At 30.6% G+C, this 14,356-nt stretch overlaps 3 protein-coding genes and 1 pseudogene across 3 annotated transcripts; 1 reads left to right on the top strand and 3 right to left on the bottom strand.

Moving 5' to 3' along the window:
• Positions 1-1,336: 1,336 nt before the first annotated feature.
• LOC128397389 (G protein-activated inward rectifier potassium channel 3-like) lies at positions 1,337-3,524 on the bottom strand (annotated as a pseudogene).
• A 3,775-nt stretch (positions 3,525-7,299) lies between these two features.
• On the top strand, positions 7,300-8,869 carry LOC128397385 (astacin-like metalloprotease toxin 5). The gene is made up of 6 exons (XM_053358112.1): positions 7,300-7,535; positions 7,634-7,791; positions 7,907-7,988; positions 8,061-8,175; positions 8,237-8,478; positions 8,548-8,869. The coding sequence occupies exons 1-6, from the start codon at positions 7,466-7,468 to the stop codon at positions 8,709-8,711; spliced, it is 831 nt and encodes a 276-aa protein (XP_053214087.1). The 5' UTR covers positions 7,300-7,465; the 3' UTR covers positions 8,712-8,869.
• A 76-nt stretch (positions 8,870-8,945) lies between these two features.
• Positions 8,946-11,191, bottom strand: LOC128397390 (QRFP-like peptide receptor; the record flags this gene model as incomplete). Its single annotated transcript, XM_053358115.1, is given in 5 exon segments — positions 8,946-9,480; positions 9,565-9,852; positions 9,931-10,136; positions 10,778-11,104; positions 11,107-11,191. Coding segments are annotated over 5 exon segments (1,338 nt in total), but the record flags the coding sequence as incomplete, so codon positions are not given.
• A 1,068-nt stretch (positions 11,192-12,259) lies between these two features.
• On the bottom strand, positions 12,260-14,328 carry LOC128397386 (solute carrier family 26 member 6-like; the record flags this gene model as incomplete). Its single annotated transcript, XM_053358113.1, is given in 7 exon segments — positions 12,260-12,710; positions 12,713-13,108; positions 13,111-13,644; positions 13,647-13,682; positions 13,685-13,907; positions 13,979-14,067; positions 14,070-14,328. Coding segments are annotated over 7 exon segments (1,605 nt in total), but the record flags the coding sequence as incomplete, so codon positions are not given.
• Positions 14,329-14,356: the final 28 nt, after the last annotated feature.

The raw sequence follows: 14,356 nt of genomic DNA, 5'->3' as shown, positions 1-14,356 counted from the left end.
TTTAATCACTGAGTGATTAATACAATCTAAATTTAAATCGTAATCTCGTAAACAAAATCAACACCATAATCTATAAACACACACACACACACAATACAATTAATTACACCAGGATGATGATGATGATGACCACCACCTCCACCACCACCACGATGACCACCACCTCCATCAATCTTTGCCCCACTTCCTCCTCCCAATTGCAGCATTTACAATGGATCCAAATTTCCCGCGAAAAACTTTTAATCAATTATATGAGAAACTAAAAAAAAAACCAATCGACAACAATTAACAATTTAATTATATCAATTGTAAGCATAATTATAATTTCAAATTAATTTGATTTAAATGAAATACACACAAAAAAATACATACATTGTAATAATAATAATGAGATAATAATTATATTGTTTCAATTGATTGTTAATTCATTTCATTGCAATCGACTACTAATTAATCAATTTAATTTAATATCTATTACGGGACAATTAAGTTAATCACATTGCAACGTATTCGAGTAATCATCTTTATTATATTGATTATCGTTAATTGTTTATTACTGTGAATACATTTTGGTTAATCAAATTAGCTCAACAATTTACGCATTTCAAGTTGATTTGTAAACAGAAAAAGTTTTTTTTTTCTCAATTTACCCTAAGGGCATTTGTAGCATTTACCTTAATTTAGATTTAGTTTTTTCTTTCTGTCCGGATGTTCAATCACTTTCCATTATATTTAACAATTAAACTAATCACAATCAAGTCGAGTGTCTTAACTGTAGTATTTATATTTAACTTGGATAATTGATCTTTAATCAATCGGAATCAAATTGGTTATAATTAATTGCTCTGTTATTTAGCCGGAAAGAGTTAATTGATTTCCAATTAATTTAATCTAAAATTAACAAAAGTCTCTTGATTTATATTATTAATTATCGGTAATTAATTCAACTTGAATTAACCTGAATTGGTTAAACAGTATTTACTATATTAAATTGTAACAATTAAAGCTACTTCAAGTGTATCATTTACTAAATTATCAACTAATATGATGATGATCATGATGATATTTAATCAACTACAATTTGTTGATTTTTATCAATCAATTTAATCAATAATCAAGGTGAGTAATTCAAAAATCAATATATTATATATCAACAGAACCTTGGTAAGGTTATTTAACTACTTAATCATAACAATTAACTGATTGCTTGAAAATTTTCTGGGTCAATGCCTACTTAACAATTCATAAATCATGATCAATTTGTTTTGTTACAGTTAATTGTTAATCTTAATCATGTCTGCCAATTGATGCAAACTACCCAATCAATCAACTACAATTAAGATTTTTGTATTATTAATAATATATAATATAAATATAAACAGATCAATGGACAATTTAACAATCACAACAATTAACATCTTAATGATAGTGATGATTAGTTACAAAAACAACAATTAAAAACATAATAACCTTTTTTTTTTAAATATATAAATATTATTTACCTTAATCATGATAATTTAACTGTTAATTGTTTTAAATTGATGTTATTACAAAAGTATTAGCTTTGATTGTGATATGAATACATTAATTGTTCAAAGTGAAACTTAATCATTGATTGTTAATCATTATAGTTGATTACGATTTATGATGATAATGATGATTGTCACATTTGATTGTTAAACTATTTCAGTTTAGGGATATAAATTGTTTGCTATTAAAATCCAATGATTAACATTAATCACTTTGAGGATAAGTTTGATTAGTTATCCATTTGTTTGTTGTTTTCACTTCTCAAGTTGATTAACTTTGGATTCTAATTTGATTGTATGTACACAATCATCATCATCATCATTAGCAACATAATAATTATATCTAGAAACTTAAACGGATGTTAATTGTTGTTGATTTGTTTAAATTTCTAGATTAGCATTTGATGCATTGGGATAAACAAAGTGCTCGACACTCCCGAATCAGGTGAATAGGCTTGATTGTTGTCTTCTTCCTCTTTAATTTTGTTAATTGTCGCTGCACCATTGAACATTTCGATTGGTATTAATCCTCTTCCACTCGTTGAATTGATAAACTTTTGATATTCATAATAATCTTTAGCTGATGATGTTGGCGTATCGATTTCATAAGTGTTGTTAAATTTTGAATAATCGACTCGATATTGTCCAGTATCTTTACGATAACCGATCATCTGTTCAAATCGATGGCCCCACAATATTTCACATGGAAGGTAAGAGGTTCGAGCTTGTATTGATTGGCCAGTTGATTCAATTGTTCCCTCAAGAATAACAACAATCTCAAAACGTTCTCGAACCAAATGATCAGCGGACATTGAATAAAAGGGTGAACTTGAATCAACCTCATGGACAATTGTCGCAGGCCAGACAAGGAAAACATTTGAATCGCTATTATCAAATTTAACCGAAACTCTATTGTGATAATAAGGGATCACCTCTCCTTCCGATGTAACCTTACGATCAATTACAAGAGCCGAAATGGAAGCACCAATTATATGAGATCGATTACGAACATCACCAAGTCTAAACATTAGACACAATTTACCATCTCGAAGGCAAATACAAGCATTTTGACTGAACATTAAAGTTTGCGATCGCTTCTTGGGCCGAGATAATTTGGCGAAAACAAAACCAACCACAAAACATTGAATCATTACTCCGGTTATTGATTGGATACATGATGATTAAAGCTTCGGGACACTCAGTTGTTGGTGGCGACCTCCATAGCCGATTGTGTGCTGAGTTTCAATCGAGAAAAGAAAAGCTGAAGTAAATGAATCGATCCCATGGACACAAGGTTTAACAACAGGAAAAACACCATTAGTGGAAACAGAATCAGGAGCAACTAACTGAGAGTCACTTTCACCACCACCACCACCACCACCAACTCCACTTCCACCGCCACCAGCAATAACCGAAGGCTCAAGATCACCGTGAACATAAGCGATGAAATACCAAATGATGGCGAATCCTAACCAGCTGAGTAAAAATCCCATTGAGAAGACCAGTAGATTCCACCGCCATTGAATGTCCACCATTGTGGTAAAAGTATCCTGAAGATAACGTTGACTCCGTTTCTCAACGTGTTCCTTGCATAAATTAACCGAACCATTTTTGAGAACGACCCGTTTCCGTATTCGACCTGGAAATATTTTCGTCTGTTTACCACACTTATTATTTGAGTGGTTTCGATCATTAATAACTATCATCAGTTAATTGTCTCCGGATTGATTGATTGATTAATTAACACACAGGGAAAAATAAAACAAAACAAATCACAAAAATGGCACAAATGAGAGATTAAACTTTTTCTTAATCCAATTGATTCGGATTAGCAACAGTATATTAATTGTTACGAGAGAAAACACAATCAAACCTGAGTAAAATTAGTTAACCAACATAATCAATAACAATTAGTTGATCAATTAAACTAATTTTAAACTAATTGTCTATTAATTTGACTTTGTCTCTCTCTCTCTCTCTCTCTCCTTTGATTTTGTAATGAAATGATTTACATTTATCAGGAAAAAAAAGTCTATGAAAATATTAACTACGTTGATTGTTGATTAGCAATCAACTAATCAGAAAATTGATTATCGTCTTAATCAGATACTTTACTAATCAATTGTTTGTAAATACTTTCAGGTTTATTTGTTGTTAAGTGTATAGTTAATTTGACAACAATTAACTAACTGACTTGATCTCATCATCCTAATCATTACCTTAATTTTGCTCGTTGGGAGTTTATTTGAAACAATTTACTCTCTTCACCATAATCATCAACAAATAGACAACTTTAATTATAATTAATCATCTTTAATCATATTCAATAGATTTCACCTAAATTGAAATTAACCAAGAGAAAAATTAATTTAATTTAATTTAATAAAAATTAAAAAATTCAAGTTCAATTGTTTTAATAAGTTTTCCAATTACACCCAAGAGATGGCGCTACAGTTTGGATTAATTGAAAAAAAAAAGTTAATTGTCATTAAAACAATCAATTAATTAAGTCTTAATTTGTTACAGTTAAAATTGGAACAATTTATTTTCTGTATTTAGTGTTAAGAAATTGTTAATTGGATCAGTTAATTTATACTCATTGTTTTTTTTAATCATAATGGAGACAATTGGTGATCATTAGACAATTTAAATTTCTAAGACAATTAAGTGTTGTTAATGATGAACAATTTATTAATAATAATTAAAATGAACTATTGTCAATATGAGTGACTGTTGAAACAATTAACTTTAGATTAATTATTAATTGTAATCATCTTTTCTTATCCGTTTCTTGCTGATTCTTAATCTGAGAGAAAAGTTTTGACAATTAAATTGATTATTATTAATTTGATTGTGGTGATGATGAGATGAAGAAAAGTCGATTAATTTAATTGTGAACTTATCTATCCCCTAACTGATTATCTTAAATTGTTAATTACTTTTTTTCTTGAAATTATTGTTTCTTTTTTTTTCCTCGTTCAAAATGAATATTATTTGGATTCAATTGATTTTAATTACTACAAATACGATTGGACTGGAAGCAGGAGGTAAATTAGTTAATTTCTGTGATTAATTTTAATTGTTTCAATTTTGATTGATAAAAACATCACAAAAAATCATCAAGGATTATTGTTAATTGTGTTAATCATGTTTTCCCATGATATTTCATAGGTGACAAAGGAGGTGGCGATGTGATCATCATTGGTGCAGGTAAGATGAGATGTTGATTAATTTTAATTGTGAACAATTAATGTAACCATTAAGATGTAATTTACTAGGTAATGGTGGCGGTGGTGGATCAGGTTGGGGTGGCGGTGGTGGCTGGGGAAGTGGAGGAGGTTTGTAATGATCTTTTCATTTATTGTTTTGGTTAATTGAGAAGCAAAGTTTTTAAATTGTTAATTGTTTACTATTAGTTTAGGAATGCCAATGATGGTTTATGAAGGAGATGATGATGATGACGATGATAAGGGAAAAGGTAAAGGTAAAGGAAGCAAAGGAAAAGGCGGAAGTTCACCTACAATTATTATCATCGGTGGAGAAGGTAACAAAGGAAGTGGTGGCGGAGGATGGGGTGGTGGTGGTGGATGGGGAGGAGGAGGTGGTGGTGGTGGTGGTAATGGAGGTGGAGGTGGAGACGGTGGAGGATGGGGAATGAGCTCTGGAGGCTGTGGAGGAGGTTGTGGAGGATCGTCTATGAGCCCGATACAATATTTACCGATTCCTGTTCCGATGACCAGTAAAATGATGAGGTCAACTGGCTGGGGAATGGCTGGTGGCGGTGGAGGGTCAAGCTCGGCGGCAAGTATGATCACTCCAATGGTTTGGGGTTAAATTGTTTCCAATTGAATAGTCAAAACAATTTACCTCTTATTTTTAAAAGTTGCAGGAAACTTTTAGTTTAATATGAAAAAATTAACTCATTTAACTAATTAACTAAAATTTACTTAGATAAATCAATTGCCATGATTATTATTGATGAAAATCTTAATCACATTCATCATTTAACAATTAGATTAAAACATTTTTTTACCATTGAAACAAAACTTCAAAAATTAATTGTAAATTTTTTTGTTTGCCCGATTGATTTAGATGATTTCAATATGTTTTTATTTGATTGAGTTAATTGCTGTTTAATTGTCTCACTCATTGAGATTTCCAATGAGTTTTTAATTAAAACCTCACATTGGTCCAGTTTTACAGTTTAAAAGAAGTAAATTTTGTTTTAAAACAATTGAATGACTATTATCATTTACTGGAACCAAATTGTAAGAATAACAAATTACAATTATAATTGTGATTGTGATTAGTTTTTTGTTTTGATTAGTTGATTGTTGTTGCTGCTGATCATGGTGATGATGATGAGTAGGAGGCGGAAGAGGAAGTAGTGATGATTATTGGGATGGAAGACAAGTTGAGCACTTTGGTACGAAATGATAATATTAATAAAATTTTTTGGTTAAATTAGTAATTGTCCCTTAATTAATAAATGATTTTCTTTCATTAATTTTCATTGTAATTTCGTTTAAATTGTTTCTTCATTGTGACGATTCACCTAAAGGAGTAACAATAATTAAGATTATAACTTTCAATCAGGAAAAAAATCTATAAATATAAACTCATTTTCCAATTGAATTTGCTTGAGAATCTGAGGATCAATTATAAGTATAAATTCCGGTGAAAGGAGATTAATGAAATGACTATTGTTACTTTTTATTCATAATCTCTGGTCTAATCATTGGATTTATCGTAAATACAATTTATGTCAAAGTGATGAAACGAAAAGTCGCTGATAAATCAGTATCATTTGAATTTAATCGAAATACATTCAGTTGGACTCGACAATTAAACGATGAAACACAATCAACTCTTCAACAATCGACAATTACAAGAAAACGATCAATCTGATTAAGTTCAAGGATAATGATGAAAACTCTTGGACGTTGTAATGACCAGAAAGAAGATCAAATTGAAAATAAAGTTTCTGTTATTTTTTTACTTCGTTCAGTCCAAGTAATGTTTTTCGTTCGTTTTCACCAATAAGATCAACTAATTTCAATCAAATCATCGCGTTAAAAATGGCCTTAATTTTAGCTTTGGCCTTTAATTGATTTCCCAGTGAGCATCATTACTTGGATTTTGACCTTCAAATTTGGACTTTTGTCACGTAATATTAATACAATCGCAATTTGGTCTTGCGATTACCTTGATTGTTTCGATTAATTGTCTCCTCATGTTTATTGTAATATTCATAGCGATTTATTAATAGATTGATCATGACAAAATTATCGATGATTTCAACATAAATCCAAGAGTCTAATTTTTATTCTAATTGCTATGAATTGTCCAATTTACAATCTAATTGTTGATTTATCCCTCAGACAATCAAATCTAATCATATAAAAATATCAACATTATCTACTTAAACTAATTGTTGTGAAAAAGTTTCTCAATTTCATCAATACGATGTAAAAGCAATGAAAATTTGTCTCTAATCATTAGGAAGGTTAATTGTTCAGAAGCTAAATAACATTATTAATGTGTGATGATTAATTAATTAAACGTAATTACAGTAATGAAAAGATGATAAGATTTAAATTGCTGTTATTTGACAATTAAGAGAGTGAGAAACTTGAAGTGCAACCATTTAATCAACATAATAACAATAGTTGATAATCACAATCAAACAATTTAGTTATCATCTTTTTCCTACCTTTTTGTCAAGTAATTGTTGATAATTTAATTTCATGTTCATTAATAATGATAAGTTAATTTAGTTAAGGCGTTTTTAGAGTAAGAGTAACATCAATTAAGTAAAACACTGACACTGACAATTAAAACTAATCACCCGTAGTATTTAAATTAATTGTCACTCTGTTTTTGTTCACTGTTAATTAAATCTTTAGCTTTCCATTTTTCATTTGTTTAATTAAATCATGATTAACTTACCTTTGATTACGTTTATATTTTTGATTATATCAACAAGCACAATCAACTCACTTCCAGGTAAATGGACACTAATCAAATCAATGAACATGGTTACAATTAAGGTAAACAATTAACTTTTCTTTTAATTTTGTTTCTATTTATTTGTTTATTAATAGTGATTAATGAGATAGACAATGAGTTCAATGATGATCAGTTAATTACTGAAGTGATTACAAGCCAACAATCAATTAAACCATTGGAGGATTTAAGTTTATTTCTAGGAGATATTAAATTGCGAGCAAAAAATGAATCAACAAACAATGATGATGATAAGGTAAGTCGACAATTAGATTAAATAATAATTAATTTAATTGTTATCTATTAATATCCAATAAGAAATTACCATCAAATAATAACATTAAATTGATTCGTTGATTGTTTATGATTAGATGTTATTTAGAAACGCAATTGAATTTGATGATAATCTTTGGTCTTACGCTTATGTACCAATTGAAATTGATCCAAAATTAGGTTAGTTTATATTGTGTGATGACAAAAGTTAATCAACAACAATTAACTGATTTTCTATTCGAAACAATTTAGATAAAATATCGTCAATGATTGAAGAAGCACTAGATGAGTTCCATCAGAAAACTTGTATACGATTTAAGACTCGAATCGCTGAACGTGATTATGTTAAATTCATTTTCGATGAAGGGTAAGTGATCCTCGTAATTTGTTAATTGTTTCATGCTAAATGTTAATCATTCTGTGATTAGTTGCTATTCATTTGTTGGGAGACTTGGAGGACTTCAGACAATTTCATTAGGTGATGGTTGTCATTGTAAAGGAACCATAATTCATGAGACCATGCATGCTCTTGGATTTTACCATGAACACAACAGATCAGATCGAGATGATTATGTAACAATTAACTACGATAATATACAATCAGGGGCTAAGAATATGTTCATTAAACTGAATCCACATGAGAATCGGCTCTACACAACTTACGATTATGGTGAGAGTTTACATTTTACTTAATTGTTAGAACCTTTTTTTTTTCTTATATTTATCTTAATTGTTACAGAATCAATTATGCATTATGATGGAGCAGCATTCAGTAAATCAGCTAATCTATTAACTATGGTTCCCAAACAGGAAGGAGTTAATCTGGTTCATCCTTGTGATAAACCATTTCTATCAGTAAAAGACGTTGAGAAACTAAATCAACTTTATAAGTGTTCAAATTAGATTCTAATTGTAACAACAATTAACTCGAAATACTTGTCTAGATATGTGCCTATTTTTTACATTGACAATTGTAATTTAAATACTATTACTATTAATTGCTAATCTTTTATTTGATAATTTAATGTCCAATTAAAAGTTAATCAATTTTTTTGCATCAACATTTGTTTTTTTATCAAATTACATTTTGATTTAATTGTTGTGACGGTTGGTGAAGTAATTGTTACAATTTTCGCGTTTAATAGTTAATTAAATTATATTAGTTTAATTGATTGGGTATTTTCTCAATGAAATTTCAGAATTAATTGTTTTTTCTCTCTGTTAATTGTTAAATAAATGATTAGATTTGATGATGATTTGTTTTTGCTCTCAACGCTCTGAATCCGGTTACATTAATATCAACCATTTGAATTGATCGTCCGCTGATTGTTTTAATTGTTGATGGTTGAAGTTGATGATTAAGATGATTAATATGATCATGATGTTCAGTCTTTTTACCACAATTAGACATGGTAAATGTTGATTTAACGAGATCTCGGTCACGAGTTTGTCCATTGGCTCCTCCAACGTTTCCATTATGACCATTGGTCACTCGACGAGATCGTGAAGATGAACTGTCCAATCTTAAGAACCAGGAAAGTTTTGGATAAAGTAAACAAATGGCTTTACGAAATGAACCATTAGTTATCCCATAGATTAATGGATTAAGAGCTGAATTAGCCGATGCGAAAACTTGAGCCCAAAATTTAGCCTCCTCGTTCCAGGGTTTAACCTTTAAACAGTCAACAAAGAGAAATTCATTTAGACAATTAGTTAATTGTCAATCAACAACAATCAAAATAATATTTATAGTTACCGAATCGACTGATTTGAATGCAATGAAACGGTAAAAAACGATAACTTGTAATGGACTCCAACAAATGGCCGAAGTGATTAGATAGATGAATAACATTAAGATCACTTTCCGTCGGTGTTTAATTTTGATACTATTCTCATCGGTGCTTATTTTATTCTCAAAGTTTTTCATCTTAGCGATAACCAGGCAATAAGAAAAGGTCATTATGAAGAGCGGTATATAAACCATAAACGCTAAAAGGACAAACATGTAAACATCAATTTTCCGACCATCGGTTTTACACCAAATCTAAATGATAATCAGAATGAAAAAAATTTCTCAGTTAATTGTCAAGTCTTTAATTGATTAAGAACAATTGATCGGCACCTCTAAGTAGTCACACCATTGACGGGTACGATATTCACGCCAAAAATAAAAGGGAATCCCGATAACGAAGGATAAAAGCCAAATAAAGGCCATAACGGCAACGGCTCGAGTTTTTTTCATCGGGTTTCTAAAAGGTTTGATTATCCCGATTAGACGATCACACGAAATCCATGTTAATGAGAAAACACTGGAAATTAAAAATAATACTGAAAAAGAAAATGATTCAAATTAATTAACAATAATTTGCATGGAAAATTAATTACGTTGGATAACAATTAGACTTGATTTTTATCTCTCTCCATTTAACAATCAAATTGTGACATTAATTTGATCACATTGATCTTTGATTATCCCCCAATGAATATTTTGAGTAATAATAATGATGATTTTTAAATTGTTACCAATTCGTTAACTGTAATAACCTTTCAATTAAATTGATTTAATCAATTAGTTTGCATGTGAGATTGTCTCATATGAACATTTAACTGATTTAATTGATTACTCATGTAATTGTGTTTCTAATCAAATGTCTCCTTCGATTGATTGAAAATTTGATTGCGATAATGAGAGTTAATTGTTGGTGAGAGAAGAAAAAAAAGGTAAATCAAATTGAAAGATGAATAATTGATGAGCAATTTAAAACAAAAAGAAATCAACTAATCAATTAATCAACAGAATTGATTTAGTAAAGTAAAAATAGATCAACAAGGTTGACATCAGATAAATGAATTAACTATTACCACCCGGAGTCTGATGACGTAAATCTAACAGGTAAGTCTCATTAACTTACACCAATGTGAGTTAATTGTTAATTAAAACTAAATTAAATTGATCAACATTCACTTACCTTTAGCTGAGGTTTCAATTTTACAGAAAATTGGACCAAGAACATAATTTTGATAAAGATTTTCAATCAACGAGGCCCATGCAAACATTAGAGTGGTCAACAGGTCAGCAATTGCCATGTTACAGATAAACAGGTTGGTACAATTTCGAGAATTTTTGAACTTAATTATAACCATGACAATTAGATAATTACCAATGCAAGAGACGCCGATTATGATTAAGAAAATCAATGCCTTCAGGCTCATCTCTAGATACGTTTTGTGAACCCAAACAGTTTGCTGGCTTTGGTAAGAGATTATCGTTGTATTGTGAAGCCAATCCTCTGGACCCCGGTAGCAAGGAAATCTAAACATTTGAATGGTGTTGATGATGATGATGATAAAGATGAGGATGGAGATGAAGATGAGGATGAGAAGATCAAGATCGGCCAAGAGACCGTCCGAGTTCATTTAGGAATCAATGTTCAGTTCCTAAGGTTGAGTGAAAAAGTTTCCATAATCTTTATGAAAGGGAAACAATTAAGATTATTGTTCAACCCTTTTGTTTGATTTTTGTTTTACTCCAAATTTAAATCAACAATTAGTTTAAATTGTTAATTTTTAAAATGCTGTTAACGGAAATAAACAATCCACACAAATTGGTAACAATTAAATACAATCAATAACGTACGACAAAATTAACATGAAAAAGTTTAACTGAATCACATATTAAACACATTGATTAACTTTCCATTGGTTGATCAGGATCAATTGATTAAATTGCTTGTGATCAAGTGATCCGTTAATCCGTTTGGTATTATTATTATTATTATTATTATACTTAATTGTTACCAATGTTTACCAAATAGAAATAAAAATCAATACACTAATTACAATTAATAGTTGGACTTTTAGGTTTTAGATTTTAGTTGCTGTTGTATTTTGATTGTTTGTTTATTTCTGATCATTATTATTACTACAACAATTATCATTTGCTCATTGATTGATTATCGGGAATTCAAACCATGGGAGGGATGGGAGAGAGAGAGAGAGAGAGAGATAATTAGATTAGATTAATTGATTCAATTGCAATTTTTACAGGTATTACAATGGCACTTGATTCTAATTGCTAATCTAATCTATCTCTTACTTTTAATCATTTTCTCGCTCTCTTCTAGTGATTAGTGATTAAATTTACCAGATTTTCATTGATTCCATATTATTAAAATATCGTTGAAAGGTTTGGTTGGTTAATAACATTTGTGACAATTAATATAATTGATTTCTAATTGAATTTAAGTTTACAAATACATTAGACAAAATTGATTCACTTAAATTTCATTTGACATTATTAACTTAATAATTAGTAAATTTGTTTCTATACAGTTCGGTTAAATTGAGTTGGTGGTTTTATATCATTCGCGCAGTCAAAAGTGATAACAACAATTTATCAATCAAATCAATATATATAATGATTAATACAGTTAAAGATTGAATCAAATTAGTTGATTGTCATAATAATTGTTATAATATGTAACATGGTTACTTGGAACCCAATTTATCAAATCACAGTTAATTGTTTTCCCATTTTCATTCAATTGGTTATTATTATTGTTTGTTTGGGGTAAAATTTTGATCAAAAATAAATTTTGGTGTAAAAACAATTTATACAATTAGTTAAATAGTTGATCAATTGTTGATTGATTGCTTGATTGCTTTGGACAATTTAAAATAAAAAGACTCTCAAGTGCCAATTTTGTAAATTGATGATATCGAAATGGTGAGATTACCATTGATTAAATTTAATTGTTGCCTCTTTTTTTTGTTGATTATCTTTGTGTGTTGTGCATTTAAAGTTAATTTAAGAAATTAATTGTTGTGATTATAATCATAATGGTATTGATAATGATTCTGCAATAACGGCATCATGAATTGTCGGGAAAATTGGTGACCTTTAGCTGTTATCTTTTCGGTGAATCGAGTCCGCTCTAACATGGAGAGTAAAATGGCCGGACATGAGGCCAGATAACAGCGAACCCGAATATCTCTTAATCCATTGAAAATCTCAAGGATCATCTCAACTCCTGGTGAATCAACGTAAGAGATTGTTGAACAATCGATTATTACAGCGGTCGTTTTACCGAGAATTAGTTTACGTGTCGAATCATCGGCTTCCATCAACTCGAAAAAGGCACAATCGAAGCAAAATTTGAACAAATTTTCACGAAAAGTTTCAGTATTAAGGAAGAAAAGTGCCGATGAGAATCGGAATATTTTAATTCCATCCAATTCAACTGCTTGTTGGAAATAATTTTTCTCAACATAAATCTCTGTATTAGGAAGTTGACCTAAAGTGATACATTTGGTGCCATGAAACGGACTAGAGCCATGATAATGGCCACCAGGACACCGACAATAAGGCCAAGGTCAACATCAAGTACAATAGTTGAAAGGAAAGTGATCAGGTAACAGATACCTTCGAGTCGGGAGACTGACCAGATTTGTCTTATATCACCAATTTGAATGAGCATATTTTTCAATGCCACCAGAATGATACATGAGAGGACACATTTTGGAAGATAAAAGAAGAGTGGACCAAGGAAGAGAAGGATGAGAAGCATGATAAGTGAGGCGATAAGTGCGGTGAGTTGAGTTCGAGCACCAGCGTTTTCTTGAACGGGAGTTCGTGAAAGTGAAGCAGAACAAGGATAACACGAGAAAAACGAGGAAAGTAGATCAGCAGCTCCAAGAGCGATAAGTTCCTGTGAGGGACGGATTTGATAGCGATGTTTCTTGGCGAAAATTTTACCCAATGAAAGTCCAATAGCATAAGTTACCATTGCAACGGCAAAACCATCGGGTAAAAGTTTAACCGAAAGATCAAGATTCGAGTTGATATTGAAGGTAAACCCTTGGGTATATTTCCATTATACGAACACCATAGTTTACATTCATCCTGATAAAATATGATGCACTTGTTGATGAGATAAGAATGAGCAGATCGATCGGAACGGAAACCGGAAGGTGAAACTTTTTCTTCATTGGTTCATCAATAAACTCCTTGTAAACCGATAAAATAACAATGCAAACAATTGAGAGCGACGTTGTTACCCAATTAGTTGTACTCGCGGCTTTAAACAGATCAATCCAAGTCTATTTTGGGAGGAAAAAGACAAAGACAACAATTAGTTGAAATCAATTGATTGTTCACCTGATTTGCTTACATAGATCAATTTAAATGGTCCACTGACGGTTTTGGTGATTTCAGCCGAAAAGATCGGCGATTTGACTTGTGCCACATGAATCGCTGCTCGGTTGAAAATGCTGATACCAATTGATCAGATAATAGTATTGATATAATTCCGAGGCGGAAAACTCCATTACTAATCTTATGGCACCGCCACGAAGCAAGAGCTGTGGCCACTTCTAAACTTGTATACAATGGAGTTGGATGATTAAGATAATCCAAATTAATTGTTCTATTCCCATGTCCTATTGACATAGTTCCAGGAGGAACTCCGAGCTTGTTCATTGTATTCCGAGTCATGATACTGGCGATGGCAAAGGTTCCTGATTAATTAGACAAACAGAATAATCATTCA

Source organism: Panonychus citri, unplaced genomic scaffold, assembly GCF_014898815.1.
Source record: "Panonychus citri isolate SS breed McGregor unplaced genomic scaffold, ASM1489881v1 Contig00030, whole genome shotgun sequence".
Lineage (NCBI taxonomy): Eukaryota > Metazoa > Arthropoda > Arachnida > Trombidiformes > Tetranychidae > Panonychus > Panonychus citri.
The sequence above is the reverse complement of the archived record's forward strand: the minus strand, read 5'-3'. Positions and strand labels throughout refer to the sequence as shown.